The sequence below is a fragment of the Pseudorasbora parva genome, chromosome 7 (assembly GCF_024679245.1).
Source record: "Pseudorasbora parva isolate DD20220531a chromosome 7, ASM2467924v1, whole genome shotgun sequence".
NCBI classification, from domain to species: Eukaryota; Metazoa; Chordata; class Actinopteri; order Cypriniformes; family Gobionidae; genus Pseudorasbora; species Pseudorasbora parva.
In genome coordinates this window covers 39,878,867-39,902,456 of record NC_090178.1, presented here as the reverse complement: position 1 = coordinate 39,902,456, position 23,590 = coordinate 39,878,867, and the positions used below count along the sequence as shown (strand labels likewise).

The 23,590-nt window shown below is 38.6% G+C and overlaps 1 protein-coding gene across 1 annotated transcript in view; it reads right to left on the bottom strand.

Moving 5' to 3' along the window:
- The window catches only part of cdkal1 (CDK5 regulatory subunit associated protein 1-like 1), a 394,373-nt gene that overhangs the window by 231,604 nt on the left and 139,179 nt on the right, over positions 1–23,590 (bottom strand). The window contains exons 5-7 of the mRNA XM_067449825.1: positions 21,250–21,346; positions 9,179–9,227; positions 552–672 (exon numbers count right to left, since the gene is read on the bottom strand). Of these exons, the coding sequence (XP_067305926.1) occupies positions 552–672; positions 9,179–9,227; positions 21,250–21,346 (267 nt within the window). The remainder of the gene's footprint in view (positions 1–551; positions 673–9,178; positions 9,228–21,249; positions 21,347–23,590) is intronic.

Here is a 23,590-nt window from a genome sequence, read left to right as displayed (position 1 = left end):
GACTCTGTACACAATTGGATAGTCCTTCAACCAATCAGACCACAAGAGGCGTGATTAATTGGCAACAACTCATCGCTTCTCTATCCGCCATCGTGTTAAACCCGCCAATAGCACGCCAGGTGAATAAGCCAGTCTGTGATTGGTTCCCGCAAAAGTGTAACCGAAGCAATTGAAATTAATGTACCGTTCCAGGGCGAAATCAAATCGCCGGCAGATCAGGCTGGGTTTACCCAGCCTAGTCATTACACCAAACATTGACAAGAATTATTTTTATGAAGTTTTTACAAATTAAAGCATTTTTGGAGGGTTTTTATACAATATTTTATAAAATATATATTTTATAAAATATACAGTTAATTAGGTTCAAACACACACTCTCTCTCTCTCACACACACACACACACACACACACAAACAAACACACAGAGAAGACCATCAGGGTTTGACTGATTTAGGGAAGTCACGAACACACTATGCCAATGTGATCATTCAGCTGGAAACAGAATCCTCTGATGACTGAATATCTCATGAATGCTTGTACGGCACACTTACCCTGTATTGATGGAAATTATTTCAATCAACGGGTTCTTCCTTATCTTGGGCAAATCCAGCCGTGCTCCTCCCAGACGTTTCCCTTTCTCCTTCTTCTGACCCAGCAGACGCACAGAGTGACCTTGAACACAAACACAGCATCACAAATAAGGAATGGCACAGAACCAATATGCCACGAGCCATGAATACAGATTGATGCCAAAGAGAATAAAGAATTGTGTTCCGTTTCAAAATAATCACACATTAACTTTAGGCCACAGGAGGCAGGCCATGAGATGTCCTTTCCCCAGAATGCCTATAGCTGTTCAATTCATGAGATCACATGTCTGCTGCATGCCGACTGAGCAGAAGGCATAAGAACGAGATAGAGTCATGAATGATCCTGATTCCTTATAGTTTAGAGCAAAAGAACAATGAGAAACCTTGAGCTGAACCCCCCCTCTCTCTCTCTCTCTCTCTCTCTCTCTCTCTCTCTCTCTCTCTCTCTCTCTCTCTCTCTCTCTCTCTCTCAGCAGTGTGAAAAGCAGCTCATTCTCACTTTTTTCTGAACATGGAACATTCCATGTTTATGGGTTAATTAAACATGCTAATTTGACACAAAAAACAGCAAGGGCTGTCAAAATGGCTGAAACACTAACCTTTCTTTTACTCAAATATTACTAATAGGCCTTCAGTTCAGGGGGAAAAAGCTTGTATTGTCTCATGAGACCACAAGAGGGTGCAATGAGCAAAATATTAATGCACCACATTAAATTGTTTATTCGAAGCAATGAAATAACATCTGAAAAGATAAAAAGTACATAACATTAAAAAAATAAAATAATAATAATAATAGTGTCAAAGATGTCCAGTATGTTTATATAGAAAAAAATGACAAAGCAGCACAGAACATTTCTGTGTGAGCGGCTTGGTTATGGTTTTGATGTCACGTAAGATTTTTGCATTGAGCTTCTGAGTTTGTGCAAAGTTTTGAATGACCACTTCATCTAGTGGGTTTGACTAGAACACCCCATTATCATTTTGATGCATATTAGAATTTTACTTTTAATTTGACAGCCCTAATGTAAGCCAGATATGATGCAGCTAAACCTTCCCTTGCCATTAGAAAAAAGCTGTCTATAATGTCCTACCTACACTGCCAGTGCATTCGTTCAGAATATAACACAATTAACAAAGACAGCGGCAGAAGTAAAACGTGCTGTTTCACTTGTTCATTAGGGTGTTAGTAAGGTTGTTGTTTAAACAATATTTATATTGACTATTCCAATACATTGAATTGAGTGTGAAAACACTGAAATGGGACAACTAAATTCTATTAAAATATATCTAAAATATAAGGAGGGAAAATGTTCAACAATAAATGGACAAAGGAGATGGATATGAAGAAAGAAAAAAACAGAGAACTCTATCTTATTAGATAAAAATATATGGACAAAGTTAGCCCTTAAGGGACATTTGCAGTATTCTTCAGTTGATATGAAAAATCAGGCACATTTAGCAATATCGCAGGTGAATTATATATATATATATATATATATATATATATATATATATATATATATATATATATATATATATATATATATATATATATATATATATATATATAGCAGGTGAATTATGTATATATATATATATATATATATATATATATATATATATATATATATATATATATATATATATATATATATATATATATATATATATATATATATATATATATATATATATATATATATATATATAATTTTCACAAATATTTAATAGCCCATAGAATATTGTTTTATGAATAATAATAATTCACTACATTTATATCCATCAATGTGACTAATGTTTGCACAGTCCTGTAGCTTGTCCTGTGTCCACATTTTATTCAGTAATATCAGATAGTTTGGATTTATATGATGTTTAATGTTGATGATCACGTTATTTTACATATGCATATGAATCAGTGATGTGCGGGTTGATCAAAACGAGCGGGTGCCTGGGGTCACCCACGGGTACCCGCAGTTACGAGTCATCCAGAAATATTTTTTATGATATTTGGGTCGCGGTCGGTCGGGTCGTTTGAAATAAAGATGACGCAGGACAAAATGCCTGATTTCCCAACACATTGAACTGAGCAATTGTATCTTTTTAATAGGCTATGCTTTTTTAAACGCATATAGCCTAGCTCAGTAATATCCAACACGATCACATTGTAATGAGTAAAATTAGTACTGAGTAAAAATGAGTAAAAATGTAATGAGTGTGCAATCTCGTGGAATGTACACGCCAAAATGAGTTTTGGTGTGCATATGCTACGCAGTTTTTCACGTGCATTTGATACGCACTTTATGGCATGTATATGACACGTTCTTGGGTAGGTTGGGGGTGGTGGGGTGTGTGGTTCATGCGTATAATAATAAATGTGATTATAATGCTGGAAATAATAATACTATTTTGAAATATTTTGTATGGAAAATTTCACAGATAAATCTACAGCACATATTAACATTTTATAACTGAATAGCATCACATTTGACTTGTCCATTAGGGTGTTAGTAAGGTTGTTTTTTTAACCAAACTGCTTAAAATATTATGTATTGTAAAAACAAATGCATTGAATTGAGTACGCAAACTTTGAAATGTGAAAGCTCTTATTAACTTGAGTTGAAACTGAAAAAAGTTTTAGACATAGAACTGAAATTCTGTGTCTAAAACACAAGGAAGTCTAAAACACAAGGAAGGAAATTACCATTATCACCCAGGTATATTAGGGGAAAGATTAACAAATAAACTAGAGACATCATTTGAAGATTGAAACTTTTTGTGTCATTCATATACTGTATTGTCATGCTCTGATAAGAGCTCCAAAACAGAGAGCTACGACTTTGTCATGCAGCATCTTTCTGACATTGTCCTCTTGTATCCCGATCTTCAAGCAGAAGGAACTGGATGAAATATTCTGAAAGGTATCAAATAAAATTAATCTACAATCTAATTTGTGATGCAGCCAAGAATCAAACCACTGTTCCCCTGGTTGAGTTTGGTTTCTACTAGGAGAGAGATCCTGCAGTGTATTCACACTAGAGCCCTGAACGGGCCTCAAATCTAGGCCCTAGCCTGGCCCATGTCCAACAGCTTAATAAAAATCTGACTGAGGCATGTGATTTATTTTTAATTAATGAATTTATTTATTTTTGTTTGCTTTTTATTCTCATGCTGGATGAGCAGAGCAGATGTTTAAAATAGTTATCCAACTGAATTAAATGGTTTTCACTTCTGTAAAAAAAGCAAAACAACAGTGGAGGCTGTAATGTAAACATAGTTTTGGTTTTGGCAAATATATATCTATGCTAATTTCACCCTCACAGTATGTCATGGCAATATTGTGAGTTTTTTTACTTGACAAGAAATCTCACATTTTAATATCACGAGATGACAAGATCTTGTAACACCTCTACTGACTAGGGACCATCTCACACAATATAATGTAAGCAATATGTATCTTTTTTATTTGTAATATTTCTTAATTTCACTCTTTATTTAGCTAAAAATAAATATTAATATAGGCCTATCCATTGCTGATAATTCCAGGTTGTTATGGTCATGCAGGTTGTTTACCCATTTAACTTGTGGCCATGAAAAATAGATGTTGTTCCCTCAATATAGGGTCTCGAGGCCACAACATAAGGATTTCATTACCTCGCTAAAAATGATCTTGTGGACATGACTTATCACATTAACACAAGTTAATATGGCATATGTGTTAATAGTTAATATGTTGAGGTCACAACAAAACTAAGTGAACCGCACATGTCCCCTCCTGGTCACCATACAATGGGGCAACTTTACAGTTATTGAACTGAAACAACACTATTCAGTTGACACTATTGACACTAAATTCAGTTGACAATGACAATATTTGCATCTGAGTTCTGTTTGCATCATTGATAATTATTGTCCTTGTTTATTACTGCAAAGTTGCTTTGAAACAATCTATATTGTATAAAGTGCTATATAGTGCAACGTGGGGGAGAGGACGCTGGCGTTGTCTGTTCGCCGCTTCTCCACCCACAACAAATCATGTTAATTTACTATTAGATTTACATTTTATTTTATTTCCTTATGTTTGTGACTAGTTTAACAGTCAGAGCTACAATTGGGACTGTTGCTGATTGCTGGCAGCCACTGAGAGGTCGTTGTTCGTCGTTTCGTCGTTTTCAACCGCTTCTCTAATGTTTACGTTTGAATTGCTGCGGTTGGTTTCTGGTTTGGAGGACATTTGATGTTTCTCGCCGCGGGTGCTCACTGGTGGTCTCCCTTGGGCTTGGGCTGCATGGTGGCTGAAGTTTGCACCGGGCTAGCGTCATCCGGGCTCTCGTCGTCGGCGTCCGGCATGATGTTGGGATGTTCTGCTTCTCGGCTGCGCCGCTGTTCCGTCCTGCATTGCGACCGTGGAGCGGCTTGGACACCTGCGCCGGCCCCGGTGTGTCCACAGAAGTGCCCGGAGGAATGTTCTGCCTCCTGCATGGTGCTGCAGCGATCCCCATCGTTTGAATCATCATGAAGAAGACCCATCATCTGGTCTTCAGCTGTCGTGCCTCGGCGATGTCATCACTGCCGCTGGGAGAAATCTGAAACATGGAGTGGACCACAGTGTGCTGCGGAGCTAACAGTGTGCTGCGGAGCTAACAGAGACTTCCACCATCAGCTGTTTTCTGTCCACCATCAGCTCTGTTTCTGTTCACCATCAGCTCTGTTTCTGTTCACCATCAGCTCTGTTTCTGTTCTGTTTTCTGTGTTGGTTGATTGTTTGTAGTATTCTATATTTTTACTTGTTATTCATTTTTTGTTGTCCCCCCCCCCCCCTCCCTTTGTTGCACTTTGAGATTCTTCGGAATGAAAAGTGCATTATAAATAAAATCTATTATTATTATATAAATAAAGGTGACTTGACTTGAAATCAAAGTGCTTACGCAAATGACCTGAAGACCACAGTAATAACAAATTCCATCACTTAAAGCAAACTAGATAAATTTACGTTTGATTCTAGCATGTTTACACTCTAAGAAGCATAATGCATTATATTATTTAGTCTATATGTGCATGTTATATTTTAAATTAGATAACTATTGTGCATAAATATATATTTATTAAAATGCTGAAATTAAACAATCTTGCTGTGCAAGACAATGATTTTAACCATGTTCATTTGTTGATTACACTGTTGAAATGTCTCGAAAGATTTCAGTCATTGAGCAGCGGCAGGATAGCATTTGTACATTTTTATTTTTTTACTTATTCAAGCATCATTTCATAAAAAACATTCCATTTACGAAAAACTGCTTTAAAAACACTAAACTACTTCATCACCAAAAAAGGTAAAATAAAATGCATATAAGCTTTTATGAGAGACGAAAAACACTGTTCTACCAAATCTGTAAACATGAACCATGAGACCTGCTGCAAATAGAGATGTTCCGATACCCTTTTTCCCTTTCCGATACCTGGGCTCGGGTGTGGCTGATACCAAGTACTGATCCAATACCTGGGTGTGTATCTGTACGGTATAGCCCTGTATGAATTGCTAGAATTATTTTATGGTGTGCTTCAGACTTATCCTTTAATAAAATATGAACAAATACATAAAGTAAAAAACAGTATTTTTATTATCTGACATGCATTTGTTGGTAATATTATTTATTTCTCTTAAGAAAAAAAGAACTTTAAATGTTGCCACAAATCTAACACCGCAAATTGAAAAAAGGTATTTTAGTTTTACAATATAACTGATTAAAATGATATATTAACCAGAAAATAATCTCTTTACAACAAATCAAGTGAAAAATAAGCATCCATCTAAGCATATTTATTATTATTAGTAAAGACATATTATTATTATTATTATTATTATTATTATTATTATTATTATTACAAAGATATGTAGCTAAATCTACTGTAGGCCACAATAGTAGCCTAATATATTCTGTCAATCTATCTATCTATCTATCTATCTATCTATCTATCTATCTATCTATCTATCTATCTATCTATCTATCTATCTATCTATCTATCTATCTATCTATCTATCTATCTATCTATCTATCTATCTATCTATCTATCTATCTATCTATCTATCTATCTATCTATCTATCTATCTATCTACCTACCTACCTACCTACCTACCTACCTACCTACCTACCTACCTACCTAAAAATTAAAAATTAAACTTTCATATATTTTAGATTCATTGCACACCAACGACCTTGGGGGACTGACGGAAACAGTGGACTGAGTCTTGAGTAGAAACATCCAGAGCCACCGTGCACAGGCGTGTGCAGGAAATGGGCTACAGGTGCCGCATTCCCCAGGTCGAGCCACTTTGGGCTACAGAGAAGCAGCACTGGACTGTTGCTCAGTGGTCCAAACTACTTTTTTCGGATGAAAGCTAATTTTGCATGTCATTCGGAAATAAAGGTGCCTGAAGTCCAGTGTCAAGTACCCACAGTCAGTGAGGGTCTGGGGTGCCATATCAGCTGCTGGTGTTGGTCCACTGTGTTTTATCAAGGGCAGGGTCAATGCAGCTAGCTATCAGGAGATTTTGGAGCACTTCATGCTTCCATCTGCTGAAAAGCTTTATGGAGATGAAGATTTAGTTTTTCAGCATGACCTGGCACCTGCTCACAGTGCCAAAACCACTGGTAAATGGTTTACTGACCATGGTATTACTGTGCTCAATTGGCCTGCCAATTCTCCTGACCTGAACCCCATAGAGAATCTGTGGGATATTGTGAAGAGAAAGTTGAGAGACGCAAGACCCAACACTCTGGATGAGCTTAAGGCCGCTATCGAAGCATCCTGGGCCTCCATAACACCTCAGCAGTGCCACAGGCTGATTGCCTCAATGCCACGCCACATTGAAGCAGTCATTTCTGCAAAAGGATTCCCGACCAAGTATTGAGTGCCTAACTGAACATAATTATTTGAAGGTTGACTTTTTTTGTATTAAAAACACTTTTCTTTTATTGGTCAGGTGAAATATGCTAATTTTTTGAGACAGGATTTTTGGGTTTTCATGAGCTGTATGCCAACATCATCAGTATTAAAACAATAAAATACCTGATATATTTCAGTTGGTGTGCAATGAATCTAAAATATATGAAAGTTAAATTTTATCATTACATTATGGAAAATAATGAGGGTTGAGATCTAGTGGTTGTGGGGGCCATTTTAGTGCAGTGAACTAATTGTCATGTTCAAGAAGCAATTTTAAGTGATTCAAGCTTTGTGACATTGTGCATTATACTGCTGGAAGTAGCCATCAGAGGATGGCTACATGGTGGTCATAAAGGGATGGACATGGTCAAAAACAATGCTCAGGTAGGCTATGGCATTTAAAAAATGCCCAATTGGCACTAAGTGGCCTAAAGTGTGCCAAGAAAACATCCCCCACAGCATTACACCCCAACCACCAGCCTGCACAGTGGTAACAAGGCATGATGGATCCATGTTCTCATTCTGTTTAGGCCAAATTCTGACTCTATCATCTGAATGTCTCAACAGAAATTTGAGAGTTTATGAATACGCAGGTTACTTTTCTGAAAAAGAGTGCTCGCAAGTCTGTGTTTCTCACACTGTTCGTGTGAATCGCGGCACATTTTGGAGCGCACACACACACAAAATACTGGCAGTTCAATAGGGAACGTGCATCTCTTAACACCACACTATATTCCAGCTCTTAAAGGGGCCACACTCTTGCTGCGTTCCACTCCACTATTAGACACGCACTTGCGAACGCCATTTTGAAGTGCGTTACACTTCGTGAAGTGGACAAGGGAAGTTTATATGGACAGACCCTTGCTCCCTCAATTTTGACCAAGGGAGCGAGTCTATTTCATATGTACACTTCAGAGAGCTTCATATACCACAATGCAAAGCGATTGTGGCGTCACTGATTATCGCGTTTAATTTTAAACACTGACCACAGTGTTCAACTGTGATAAGACAGATGGGGGGCCATTTGTGTGTGTGTTTTTTTTTTTTTTTTCCTGTATGGAAAACTACTGGGACACTGAGGGGTATAAGGTCTTGGGCCGTATTTTGTCTCCTTAGTTAGCACTGTGCAGGATTCATGATGGCTGTATAGCTAATTCTTGCAAGAATTAAATCGTTATAAAGACAATTGGCTAAGGTTTGTCTCTTATTCAATAATGCAACAGAGTTAATTTTTATAGTATATTCAGTATATTTTTGCCACAACAACAGCGGACATACTAAAATAACTAAAATAATTTTGCCCACATTTGTCCCCAATAGGGTATTAGGGTTAACATGTTTTCATTTCTTCTTCGGTGCTCTTAACAGTGGTACAGTACAGTACAACTTTCTGTGTTTGCAATGCATTCTGAGCAGCAGAGAAGAACCGTGCAGCGGTTAGGCAAAAATAACGATCAGAATAACTATGAGTCTTGTTTAAGAAAATAGTATCGGATAGGTACATGGGTTCAAGTATTCGCCGATACTGATGCCAGAATTGTTTCGGTGATATTTCCGATACTAGCATTGGAATCGAAAAAACTCTAGCTGCAAACACATTGCAGTGACAGATGCAGTCACGTGCATGTGTGTGTGTGTCTTACCTTTGACAGCCTCATCCACAACCTCGACCACTCTATCAATCTGTTGAACCTACAGAGAGAAACAGAGACATCAGACTGTCATCTGCACATATTCAATGTAATCACATTAAATTAGCCCTGCATCACACAGTCTAAAGGAGAAAAGGTAATGGGGGCAAAAAGAAAGTTCTGGTCCTCAAATTTAAACTTAAACACTCTCACTCAGGTAATAAAAGCTACTGCTGGTTCATTAAATGGTGCTGTATAATTTTTTGACTGTAGTAAAGCATAAAAATACCATCATATATTTGCAGATATTTAGGAAACTTGCTGAGTTCACATACTTGTGTCTCTGAAAAACAATGCTACAGCCAGTTCTTTCACTTTGAAATGTGCATTTCATGTCAGAATATCTGTTTTTGTTTTGTTCTGTGTGACAAGTCACATTGCCAATCTACCCAATAGTATTTTGACACCACAGGTTGGCAGTTGGTGGAAAACAATCTGCCAGCAAACAAACTGGGTCAGAGATGGAGATTCTAGCGGACCTAAAAAGCCTCTGCATCCATCTAAAAATCTTTATGAACAGAGGCACATTTAAATGCGGATAAACCCACCTGTCGACTTCACACTGCAAATGCAAGCAGTGCAGTGGCAGTCCAGAAGCTGTGCGTATAGAGAGCGGTAGCAGCGCACAAACGTTGTGCTTTCACACAGGCAGTGTTTGCAGCTGAACCGCAGTGTGTGTAGTGCACATACATACAAACATTTTCCATTCTGTTACATTTTCCAGTGTTCTCTTCCAACCCCTGTATGTTTCGTGCTTTGATTTATGATGGGCAGCATATATCTGCTGCGAATGCAACCGTGTTCCCTTTTGTCCCAAACAGATATAACATGCTGTAGGTAGCCTATATAGGTAGTTTACATTTTAAAAATAAGTTTAAAGTCAAGATTTGCATTTAATCATTTAAACAGCCTCAGAAAACTTATGGCAGTGATGTTTTCATGTATTTTATTTTTATTTTTCACAGCGCTCTATGTCATATGGTGATTGTGAAACAAAGAACACTTAACGACGATTTCATGGTAGAATGTGTTATTTTTCGTGTTAATCCGGTACATTTTGAAGAACAATGCACAGTGACTTTAATTCAGCGTAAGCAGAGCAGCAAAAATAGATTCTGCGCCGAAAAGAGCATGGCACTTCTGCTTCTGCTCTTGCGACGCTCTGCCGCGCCACCTCTGCGTGCAATGTGAATGCTCTAATCTGTTAACATGGGTGCCGAAAAAAAGCAAACTGCTAACGCTCTTACACTAATGCATGCAGTGTGAAACCGGCCTGAGCATTCCAATATCAGTTAAACTCATTCCACTCAAGCAGGACTCCCAATATTTTGAATTTGGACTACAGTACATTTCAACCACTAGCTGTCACTCTTACATACAGCACCTTTAAATTTTGAATGATAAACTCTTTAACAAACCATCTGAATGAGTGATTCAGTACATAATGAAAACGGTCACTTGTTTTGCTCTTGAATGAGTTAGTGTTTTTGAATGAAGCCGCTGAATGAACAACAACTAATCGATAAAATCGACAATGAAAATCATTGACAACGATTCTCATTAGGCCTATCGATTAGTCTCTGCCCTATCGATGGCATTGCATTATAAATATAATCTATTATGAAACCACCCAACATGGCATAAAGAACACAGACCAACCATATAACCAGGTCTGACGATCTCTGAAAGCTGTTTTGTTTATGTCAGACACTTCCTGAATGTCACCATAGACAGTAAAAGAAAGGGACAGAGCGATCCCATAGACTTCAACGGCGGATAATGAGACTAATAAGAGGCACTCACTTCCTGATGGCTGAGCGTACTGCGCAGGCTCAGACTGAGATTGAGGACGTAGATGTGACGCGAGCAACCTGTCTGACAGCTGTAAGTCTTCTAGTAGTTGTGGAAAGTGAAATCTGAATCACGTTGTTTAAATATTTCCCCCGTTGCTTTTGGCTCACTATGGGCATCTCCCCATTCTTCCCCTTGACTTTATCAGACTTTATGTCTCCACGTCCCCCCGACTGCCTCATAGACAGTAACAGATTGCTTCTGAGCGTCTCCTCCTGTCTATACGGTAATTTCTGAACTGCGACAGAGTTGCTTTGGTTATGATGCAATCGTTAGCCTATTTTTACAAAAACAGCTTCCACGGGGCGATAGTGTAAGATACAAGGTAATGGAGCCTTTTATGCATTGTCGTGTTTCTTTATAAATAAACAATGGACAAATGGAGTCTTTAAACGCCTCAGATGTAAAGTTATTCACTGTCAAAGTGACTCAAAAATGAATAGGAGTCAATGGGATGCTAACAGCAGGTGATGGCTTGGTTAGCAATGGCCACCCCTATGGGTGGAACGCTTTTGGAGTGCTAGATTACCCCCTTGAATGTCACATGGTGTGTCTGTTCTTCTTGAGTCATATATGGAGTGAATGTTCAGTAGTACAGCTTTCCAGCGCCCTCCGGCTGCCAGAATGAATTGAAAACACAGCACATCCCAGTCTACTGCGCTCATAATGATACATCCGCGGATTTTGGATAAAGATTGAATAAAAAATACTTCTCTGTATATAAATTTGACTCAAACATATGAGAATCTATCTTTAGTCTTAGATCTTTTTTTTTTAATGATGTAGCCTATAGTTTTTTTTAAGATAATTACTTACATCTGATAGTAATTTTGAGCTAATTTAAGCAAAGAGAGCTTGAGTGCGCCCACGTCCTTGTGAACGTTAAGAGGTTTTTAACCATATTCAACATTTTTTTTAGGGGGATTGTGAGGTAATTAAGAAGCTTGTTGACAAAGGGAGAACTATTAGACATGTAAATGCTTCTTTTTAGGAAATAAAGCAAGGAAATCTGACATGATTGATGTGTGACCTGTCTGACCATTATACAACTAAAGAGTCTGACATGATGAAGGCCGATTCAAATTTTGGCCGCAAATAAACACATAGAACTGTATGGGCATGATTTTACTTTAAATCATCTCATGTAAAATGTAAGTTCAAAATTTTCACAAGCAAGAAATTAATATGAAGAAATAAAATGTATACACTTACACTACACACCTTTCGTTCGATTAACATAAACCAGCTAATTGAGACAACACTCAAATATAGTGTCACTACACCAATGTGGTCAATGTGACCAATCACAATCAAGTATTTCAGAGAGACAGGAAGAAATAAGCAATCAAATCCTATCAGCTGATAGCAGAATTCTTTAGAAACTCATTTTGCTTATTTTTACTTTGAATTGGAATTTCTTCCCCAGCTGTGTAGTCGTCTTTTTTGTTTCTGTTGTTTATGACTCCAGTCTATAGAGAGAGTGGCAAATTGAGCAAGAAAAAAGATGGACCGTAATGGTGAAAATCGTCTGGAGGAAGGTAATCTTTCCCTCCTCTGCTAAGGTCATTTCTGCATGAAGGCAGTGAAATCATAGAAGTTGATCTAAAGTATTAAAGGGAACTCATATCCATTGTGCACCGCACCCTGCGGTTAAATAGCTGACCAGAGGCTGGTGCATGCTTTTCTATAGCCACCGGGGCCATTAATTCAACTGTACTGTGGGCCGAGAGATGGATCGCAGACCCTGGGCCTCCACTGGCTGTAGTTACATTACATGAAAAACACTGAAACAGAAATCAATTTTGCCCTAATGGGAGCGCAATTTTAGCCCCTCTCTAGCCAGTGCCTGCTGGACAAACATGTCCGAGATCCGCTAGGTGAATGCACTTTAGCCCCAAAGCGCAGCGGGACAATCTTCTGAATGCTTTGCACTCTCAAGCACCACGTCAAAGAGGGAGAAGAAAGGTAATTTTATTGAGTGGATTCTTTCATGTGCTGGCAGAGATGTTTTGGGAGCGGCAGGAAGTCGGTCTATTAAGCATTACTGACTCCCTCGGCTGCAGTCTCATGCTTTAAATCCACCCCTAGCCAGAAGAACTTCAAAATTGGATTTGTGATTCCCCACAGTTATTGTTTTTAAAGCAAACTACTTGAAAGCAACAAGGGACGAACCGCTTTGAATGTGGATGTCTGCTGTCTAGACAAAACAAAGATGTGCTGAGGCAACTTCATCAAACGCTTCCAGACCTCCAGATAAATCTGGGCTGCAGTTTCGATCTGCTCAGCAAAGAGAACAGCCATTTTTGCTTTCGTCGCTGGGGATTTGGCAGATGGTGTATTATAATGTTAAAGACTGCAGTTTCCCAGGCTTATGCTGTACTATACCCAAACCCTTGACCAAAGGAGAGAGTCCACGTGTCTTTGCCCACGATGGTGAAATGTTACCAAAGTGGTACTGTGCTAGCGGGGCACCTCTGAAAATCTTGAACTTTCTATTTGTTCTCCTGCATGGGGTGCAGGATGGGCTGAGTGCTCCATCACTGCTCTCTCAATCAATATAGCCTTTCAGAAAGACTCTACTCACTCCTGTCTGGATCTGCTTTCTAACAGTAGTGCACGCAGCAGGAGGAGCGCTGCTTCTGTATGGTTTTGCAACAAGCCACAAGCTCCAGCACACAGACAAGGGTGGTCAGAGTGGGAAAAAATGAACAAGCATTGATACTTCTGCTATGGATTTTAGATTTAATTTTACTCAAATTAAAATTATCCTGAAAGAAAAATGATTTAAACAAAATAGTTAATTTACATAATTGAAAAATTTGTTGGACTAGTCAACCAAAAATGAAGCAAAAAAGAAAAACAACATGTATAAAAACAATGTGTGCACACTGTTGTTGATATGCCTAATTGCAGTAGAAGTATTTAGTAACAGTCTCAGATGTGGATATTTTCAATCACTATCACAAGCAGGATTTGTTATTTGTAACCACAGGCCCCACATATATCCCCCCACATAACTGGCATAAATAGGTACAGTATTGTTCAAAATAATAGCAGTACAATGTGACTAACCAGAATAATCAAGGTTTTTAGTACATTTTTTATTGCTACGTGGCAAACAAGTTACCAGTAGGTTCAGTAGATTGTCAGAAAACAAACAAGACCCAGCATTCATGATATGCACGCTCTTAAGGCTGTGCAATTGGGCAATTAGTTGAAAGGGGTGTGTTCAAAAAAATAGCAGTGTCTACCTTTGACTGTACAAACTCAAAACTATTTTGTACAAACATTTTTTTTTTCCTGGGATTTAGCAATCCTGTGAATCACTAAACTAATATTTAGTTGTATGACCACAGTTTTTTAAAACTGCTTGACATTTGTGTGGCATGGAGTCAACCAACTTGTGGCACCTCTCAGCTGTTAATCCACTCCATGATTCTTTAACAACATTCCACAATTCATTCACATTTCGTGGTTTTGCTTCAGAAACAGCATTTTTGATATCACCCCACAAGTTCTCAATTGGATTAAGGTCTGGAGATTGGGCTGGCCACTCCATAACATTCATTTTGTTGGTTTGGAACCAAGACTTTGCCCGTTTACTAGTGTGTTTTGGGTCATTGTCTTGTTGAAACAACCGTTTCAAGGGCATGTCCTCTTCAGCATAGGGCAACATGACCTCTTCAAGTATTTTAACATATGCAAACTGATCCATGATCCCTGGTATGCGATAAATAGGCCCAACACCATAGTAGGAGAAACATGCCCATATCATGATGCTTGCACCTCCATGCTTCACTGTCTTCACTGTGTACTGTGGCTTGAATTCAGAGTTTGGGGGTCGTCTCACAAACTGCCTGTGGCCCTTGGACCCAAAAGGAACAATTTTACTCTCATCAGTCCACAAAATGTTCCTCCATTTCTCTTTAGGCCAGTTGATGTGTTCTTTGGCAAATTGTAACCTCTTCTGCACATGCCTTTTTTTTTAACAGAGGGACTTTGCGGGGGATTCTTGAAAATAGATTAGCTTCACACAGACGTCTTCTAACTGTCACAGTACTTACAGGTAACTCCAGACTGTCTTTGATCATCCTGGAGGTGATCATTGGCTGAGCCGTTGCCATTCTCGTTATTCTTCTATCCATTTTGATGGTTGTCTTCCGTTTTCTTCCACGTCTCTCTGGTTTTGCTCTCCATTTTAAGGCATTGGAGATCATTTTAGCTGAACAGCCTATCATTTTTTGCACCTCTTTATAGGTTTTCCCCTCTCTAATCAACTTTTTAATCAAAGTACGCTGTTCTTCTGAACAATGTCTTGAACGACCCATTTTCCTCAGCTTTCAAATGCATGTTCAACAAGTGTTGGCTTCATTCTTAAATAGGGGCCACCTGATTCACACCTGTTTCTTCACAAAATTGATGACCTCAGTCATTGAATGCCACACTGCTATTTTTTTGAACACACCCCTTTCAACTAATTCAACTAATTGCCCAATTGCACAGCCTTAAGAGCGTGCATATCATGAATGCTGGGTCTCATTTGTTTTCTGAGAATCTACTGAACCTACTGGTAACTTGTTTGCCACGTAGCAATAAAAAATATACGAAAAACCTTGATTATTCTGGTTAGTCACATTGTTCTGCTATTATTTTGAACAATACTGTACATATGTATACTCAGTCCATTATTTGTTTGTTTGTTTGTTGGTTTGTTGGTTGGTTGTTTATTTTTTTTATTTTTACAGGAACAATGCACAATTAATAGTAAATGCACCAGAGTTAGCTAACAGCTAATTTACATCTGCTGTCCCTGGGCAGGTAAACAAATAAAATAAAGTACAATAACATACACACATACAGTGTCTTGCGAAAATATTCGGCCCCCTTGAACTTTGCAACCTTTTGCCACATTTCAGGCTTCAAACATAATGATATGAAACTGTAATTTTTTGTGAAGACACAACAAGAAGTGGGACACAATCATGAAGTGGAACAAAATGTATTGGCTATTTCAAACTTTTATAACAAATCAAAAACTGAAAAATTGGGCGTGCAAAATTATTCGGCCCCTTTACTTTTAGAGCAGCAAACTCTCTCCAGAAGTTCAGTGAGGATCTCTGAATGATCCAGTGTTGACCTAAATGAATAATGATGATAAATAGAATCCACCTGTGTGTAATCAAGTCTCCGTAGAAATGCACCTGCACTGTGATAGTCTCAGAAGTCCGTTTAAAGCGCAGAGAGCATCATGAAGAACAAGGAACACACCAGGCAGGTCCGAGATACTGTTGTGGAGAAGTTTAAAGCTGGATTTGGATACAAAAATATTTCCCAAGCTTTAAACATCCCAAGAAGCACTGTGCAAGCGATAATAATGAAATGGAAGGAGTATCAGACCACTGCAAATCTACCAAGACCTGGCGTCCCTCTAAACTTTCAGCTCATACAAGGAGAAGAATGATCAGAGATGCAGCCAAGAGGCCCATGATCACTCTGGAAGAACTGCAGAGATCTACAGCTGAGGTGGGAGACTCTGTCCATAGGACAACAATCAGTCATATACTGCACAAATCTGGCCTTTCTGGAAGAGTGGCAAGAAGAAAAAAAAGTGTTGTTTAAAGTTTGCCACAAGCCACCTGGGAGACACACCAAACATGTGGAAGAAGGTGCTCTGGTCAGATGAAACCAAATTTGAAACGTTATGTTTGGTGCAAAAGCAACACAGCTCATCACCCTGAACACACCATCCCCACTGTCAAACATGGTGGTGGCAGAATCATGGTTTGGGCCTGCTTTTCTTCATCAGGGACAGGGAAGATGGTTCGAATTGATGGGAAGATGGATGGAGCCAAATACAGGACCATTCTGAAGACAAACCCGATGGAGTCTGCAAAAGACCTGAGACTGGGACGGAGATTTGTCTTCCAACAAGACAATGATCCAAAACAAAGCAAAATCTACAATGGAATGGTTCAAAAATAAACATATCCAGGTGTTAGAATGGCTAACCTGAATCCAATCGAGAATCTGTGTGGAAAGAACTGAAAACTGCTGTTCACAAACGCTCTCCATCCAACCTCACTGAGCTCAAGCTGTTCTGCAAGGAGGAATGGGCAAAAATTTCAGTCTCTCGATGTGCAAAACTGATAGAGACATACCCCAAGTGACTTAAAGCTGTAATCGCAGCAAAAGGTGGCGCTACAAAGTATTAACTTAAGGGGGCCGAATAATTTTGCATGCCCAATTTTTCAGTTTTTGATTTGTTAAAAAAGTTTGAAATATCCAATAAATTTCGTTCCACTTCATGATTGTGTCCCACTTGTTGTTGATTCTCCACAAAATATTACAGTTTCATATCATTATGATTGAAGCCTGAAATGTGGCAAAAGGTCACAAAGTTCAAGGGGGCCGGATATTTTCGCAAGGCACTGTACAACATCACAATAACCTACATATCCATGATGTAATTTATAAAACAAGGAATTTACAAACAGTCATTAATGGTTGCAAATATGTTCTAATAGTAGCCATTGCTTAAGCTTAATTGTAAAAATGGTGAAGCTGTCAATACTTCTGATGTTTGTGGGTAAGGAATTCCACATCCTCACTGCTCTAACCGAAAAAGCTTTTTGACCAAAGGTTGTTTTTCTAAACTGTGGTACCAAATCTCCCCTCACAGAAGCTCTAGTCCCTCCGGCACTACTGTTATGAGCCAGGCATCCCCTAAGAGGAGGTGGAGCAAGATTATTGATAATTCTATACATCAAGCATACATCAGTGTAAAATACAAAGTTATTAAAATGTAAAAATAAATAACTTTCTCAACATAGTACAATGATGATAATCCCTTGTTGTTGTTTTTTTTTTGTCTAGTACATTCAAAATTTGTTTATGAATAGAGTACACAGGCTTAAGTGTAGTCGCACATGCCTGTGACCAAGTTTTTACACAGTATGACAAATGAGGGAGAATTAAAGTATGAACAAAAAGTAATGCAGCTGATTGAGCTGATTTACAACTCTTCTTACTTGCTTTTTAAAAGACAGGTGTTGGTCAATTATTATTCCTAAATAGTTGACATGCATCACTGATGTAATTGCTTCACCATTAAACACAATATCTGGATTCACCATATTGTGTTTTTGTACTGTGAAATACATGCTAACTGTCTTGATTACATTAAAAGACAGGGAAGATTTATTTAGCCAGTCTGAGACTTTTGTCATTGCACATATCAGTTTGCTTGCAGCCAGTTCTTTAGTTCTTGCATGCGTCCTTTAATGCTAAGTGTCTCTGCTTCATTAGCTTTCGGAGATTTTCAGTCAACCATGGCAGATTCATTTTACTCGAGTAACATATTTTTTTACAAAATTCATTTTTAGGGGTGAAATGCTGTCTCATGCATACTGAGCTTTTTACACTGTTAAAGACGTTTGTTAATGTTGGACGTTTGATGGAGTATTTCTTTGTCAAAAATACTCCTTCCGGTTTCTCACAAGTTTCGGAGAGTTTTTTTCAAGTATGGCTCGGTTTGACGTTAATAGAACGAAAGGTCCTTGTATGGGCCGTACAGGCTCATCTCCCGGTAGGGTGCGCGCGTGTGACTAGAGTGAGAGAGGAAATGCACGCCCATAAACACTGCTCAGCTGCAGATCCAGTCGTCCGTGAACACTTATGTCGGTTATAGTCCGTGCCGCGCTCCACTTCATTCCTCCACTTTGACATCAAGTGACTTCAACGCTTCAGCACAGCATTCCGGGAAGGCAGCGCTGCATTTGAACCGATTTGAACGCAGAAATGACGGGAAGCTTCACAACATCGCTTCAGTCGCATCGCAAAGTGGACCTCCACACTCCAAGAAGTGTGTTTTTGACGGAGCGGTCCCAGCGATAAAGGTTCGGTCCTGCTTTGGAAGCAGCCAGTGAGTAAAACTGCTTCAAATGTCTCTGCTGTTGCTTATCGTCACGTGAGTAAACATCTGTAAACGACACAATCGCGTGCTTCGTCATTCAAATGCGCTAACGTTACTCCATTGTTGTTCTATATATAACGTTACACTAGTCTGACGTGCAAAACCGTTTTGCTTGCTACTGCTAAGGTTTAGTCGCATACAATAGTCCATAAACCGAATCATGTCCTCATAAACTGCGAGTAAAGACACACAAATGTTGACAGCCCACTAAATACAGTGCATACCACAGAGACGGACGTCATGATGCTGCTGTTTCTCCTGTTCAATATATTTTAGCCTCCGAATGTGATTCTGTATCATATATCTATTAGCTGAGATCGATAGCAAGGGTTTCTCCACGCTTGAGGACGTCATCGCTTAGCGCGCTCGTCATTCTTTAGCTCAGCCCACACTATACGCCTCCAGGTGCTCTTTTTTTTCCGGAAAGACTCGGTACAGCCCATATTTGGAAAAGTGGGTTTTTTTTTTCATTGGGGCAGCAGTGGCTCAGTGGTTCATGTAGGTTGCCTACAAACCAGAAGGTTGGCGGTTCAATCCCGGTTTAGCTGTGTCGCGGTGTCCATGAGCAAGACACCTAACCCCAGCTGCTCCTGATGAGCTGGATGGTGCTTTACACTCTCGCTGTCGGTGTATGAATGGGTGAATGTGTGGCAAAATGTAAAACGCTTGGGGTCTGTTGAAAATGCTATATAAAATGCAGTCCATTTACCATATTTCTGTGTACATTTCACCATTTAGGTGCACATCTGAAACACCAAGTATTCTTTGCCCATCTGTGTGCTACTCAGTCTCACAGCACTTGAACAATAAACTAATAAAACAAACAAACATCCATTCACTTGATTTGTTCATGAACAAAAACTCCATGATTGTGTTGCAGCATTCTGCTATAGCTTTGTTTGGACTTTGGAACAAAAAAATAACTGTCACAATATAAAATGCTTTTAAGTACTGTTCCTTGTTATTTATAATAACTTATTTTAGTAATAATGAAACGAGTACAATTACTTAAAATAATTCTATAATCTAATCTATTACAATCGAAATAAATGATTAACAACCATAACACATTCTTGCTTGTGTGATATTGTATCAGCAGGTACCATCAGACATGGTGCTCAAGTAAAACAGTTCTCTTTGAAAAAAAAAAACACTTTGTAGGTGGTTGCTTTGTCATCTATAGTTTTCCCTGCATTAAGTTTGAAAGGAGGCATTCAACTTATTCCTCAGATATAAACAGATTCAGTAAAGCATGAGACAGGGTCGATGCTTTTTGGAAAACTATCTCTGTGGGACAGCAATCTGAGCCTCATTTTCCCAGCTGAGGCAGGTAAACAGTGTGACTAGCTCAACTTAACATATACAGTGTGCTCACGTATAACAGTGTGGAGAGTGTCAGCAACCTGAAAGCTCATCATCCTGCTGCACTATTAGGCCAAACCTCACAGAGTCACATAAATATAACAAAAACAAAACAAAAACATTCTCTCATCACGACAAAACGCATCTCCAGACACAGGCTCATTTAAAATCCAGTTTACATGTTTCTCACCTGTCTTTAAAGCATAAAGAAAATCCAACTTTGTTTATTTGCATATCCATGTTTTATTAAAACATGACTGGTTAGGCTAAGGCCGTTCATTATGAATTGTCTCCTTCATAAACATGAATCTAGTGGTAATCCCACATCATGCTATGTTAAACAGCACACCATAAATAATGTAATCAAATTCAATAAACACGCCTGCTTCTGTAAGCCAGTGGGTTAGCCCAAACAGCTGGTGAGTTAACGGCCAAAAGCTTGAGAGCTCTATTCTCTAGAAAATATAACACACTGATTAGTTCTCCACAAATACATCCTGTTCACATCCTGAGAGACTAAACGGCCCAGGCATAATATGCAAAACGGCTCACCATTTGCATAAGGTGATTTTTCCAACGGTAAAAAGGGTGCAGTTGAGAGCAAACAATCATCGCCCACACGTGTTGACTGATTCTAGCTTTAACTAATGCAAATGTGGGTAGAAAACTTGAGTAAAAAACATGGTCACTTCCTAAACATCGCACTACCACAGTACTCATTCACCACTTCAACACAGAATAGGTGGACAGAAATAAATTAGCATTGACATGAGAAATTTAGCTTTAACAAGCATCAGATAAAACAGTAAAAGGATCTCCAGAGTGAGCATGTGTTTACCCCAATTATGCTCAGATCTTTAAGGTAGTCCATCCTGGGCTGGGCCTGCGGCACACATCCTGCTACAACCACCTTCTTATTCTGCTCCTGAGCTTTCCTGGAATAATTCACAAACAAACAAAAAAAATCACAAATCAACATTAGTTTGACATGGTGATCAAATGCATGATATGCTATAATAAAAGTGACATGATGTGAAGGCCAAGTATAGAAACCCAAACTGTCAACCTTCGAGTTAACAGACTGACTCTATAACCATTAGGCCAAGACTGCCCCAGTCAATCAATCAGCCATTGATATACTTTATATTAGGGATGCCACAATACTCAATATAATATTGAACCATTCGGTACGGCATTCACAGTTCAATATATGCTTGTGATTTTTTTTTTTTTCTTTTTTTTTTTTTTCGGTTTTGCATTTAATTAAAAAAATAAATCTGCTGAACAACATACTGAACAACGCGACATACATTCACATTACATGCTTTTGGTAGAGTTATACTCATGGAAAACTATATTCACAATCACAAAAGTTCATTATTTGCAAGCGTTTTAAAGCCTTGCCGGTTAAACATTTCATTAATTTTAACATGCACTTTTCAGAGCGCACTAAAAGCCTGTCACACACGTTATTACTGGACTAAGTAGTCATCTTACTGTGTTAATACTGTCAATATATACACAAGTTTTAAGTTTTAAGTAAGGTTTCTTCAATTATTTTAAGTAAAAAAGAAGTATTGAATAAAAAGAGTATTGAAATAAAAAAAAGAGTATTTTTTCTCCTTAACCTTTTGCTTTTACTATCGCTTAAGAACAAAATAGCAAAAAAACTGATGTGACAAGCCATCCGAACCGAACCGAAAACTGTGGTTAAAAACTGAGATATGTATTGAACCCTGGACTAACTGTATTGTTACATCCCTATTGTATATCTAAACTAATTTAACAGACATTTGACGAACAGAGATGGAATAAGTTCCTGAACAGCGCTGGGGTCAATATCAAAAGTATCAGTCAGTGTGTGATGTGGCCACCAGCTGCTTTAACCCTTTAAGCCCTGAAGGCATTTCAGTGTTGTCTTTTGTGACAAACACAAAAGTAAAGGCCGTTGCGAGTAGGGTAAAAGTCACAATTATAGGGCCCCCACTGCTCAGGGTGCCAAATAAATCCAGTAGTTTTGTTATATATTCGTACACTTATGAATCAAATTAAATATAAATACTACAGAGTCGGCTTGTATGCACCTGAAAATTCAATGAAAACCACAAAAACATGTAGGCTAATTTCCCACTAGTCCTAGTCCCACTCAAGAAATCCGAGCTGAGCCTGCTCTGAGAACAGCTGAAGTAGAAGTTACAGTAGGAGTGAGACTGACTGAAAATGTTGGTAAAAAAAAAATACCAGTATCGTCACGAAAAAAAGAGGGAGTCCAGGAGAACTCCCTAATTAGACTATCAAGATGTTCTTTACCAAGGTAGGTTAGTGCAGTCCGTGTAGGGATGCAGTGCCCTGATTATTCTGCTGCCCAAATTATTCTGCTGCCCAAATTACACTGGCAGGAATAGGAATCTACAGGAGATGTCATCCGTGTCCTCCTGGTGGTACATCACATTACTCTATACTGGCTCGCACCACCTGAAAGATTACGCTCTCAAAGAACAATTACGTCTTTTTGCACTATTATGTAGTTTATTGGTTTGTATAACATGCAGAAAAATGGATATGCTCGTCACAAGGATTACAGATCTACTTATGATGTGATACAAGTAACAATATTGTGATATTGTGAATACAACTCATTGCTCTTGAAGCACACATTTATAAGCTTTATTTAATACAATATTATGTAATTGCATATCTTCATCAAAAATGAAGACAATGAGAAATTTAGGCTGTTTTATTTTGCATTTGACTGCATTCTATAATTTCTGAATGTTGAAATAAGCTGTTAGACACGACTGACTGGAAATACATTTTATATTGCTGGTAGGTGTCACAATTCACCAGTGTTAGTGCCCATGATCACCACCAGAGGGCACTCCAACCCAGACTGTTATTCTATCATAGACTACATTTCCCATAATCCTTTGCCTTGACTCATCAGCACTCATTGTTTACACCTGTGTCTCATTTACCTAATTACCTCAGCCTATAGCTGTGTCTCATTTCAGAAGGCTGCGTCCTCCGGAGGCCGCATTCGAAGGGTGCATACGTCATAAGGCCGTCTCATTTCAAAAAAGTGAGTAGGACACTCCAAATGCGACCCACAAAAGAGATAACCCACAATTATTTGCGTCTCCGTTAACATCCGTCATATTTTTTTGTTATATGAAAAAACG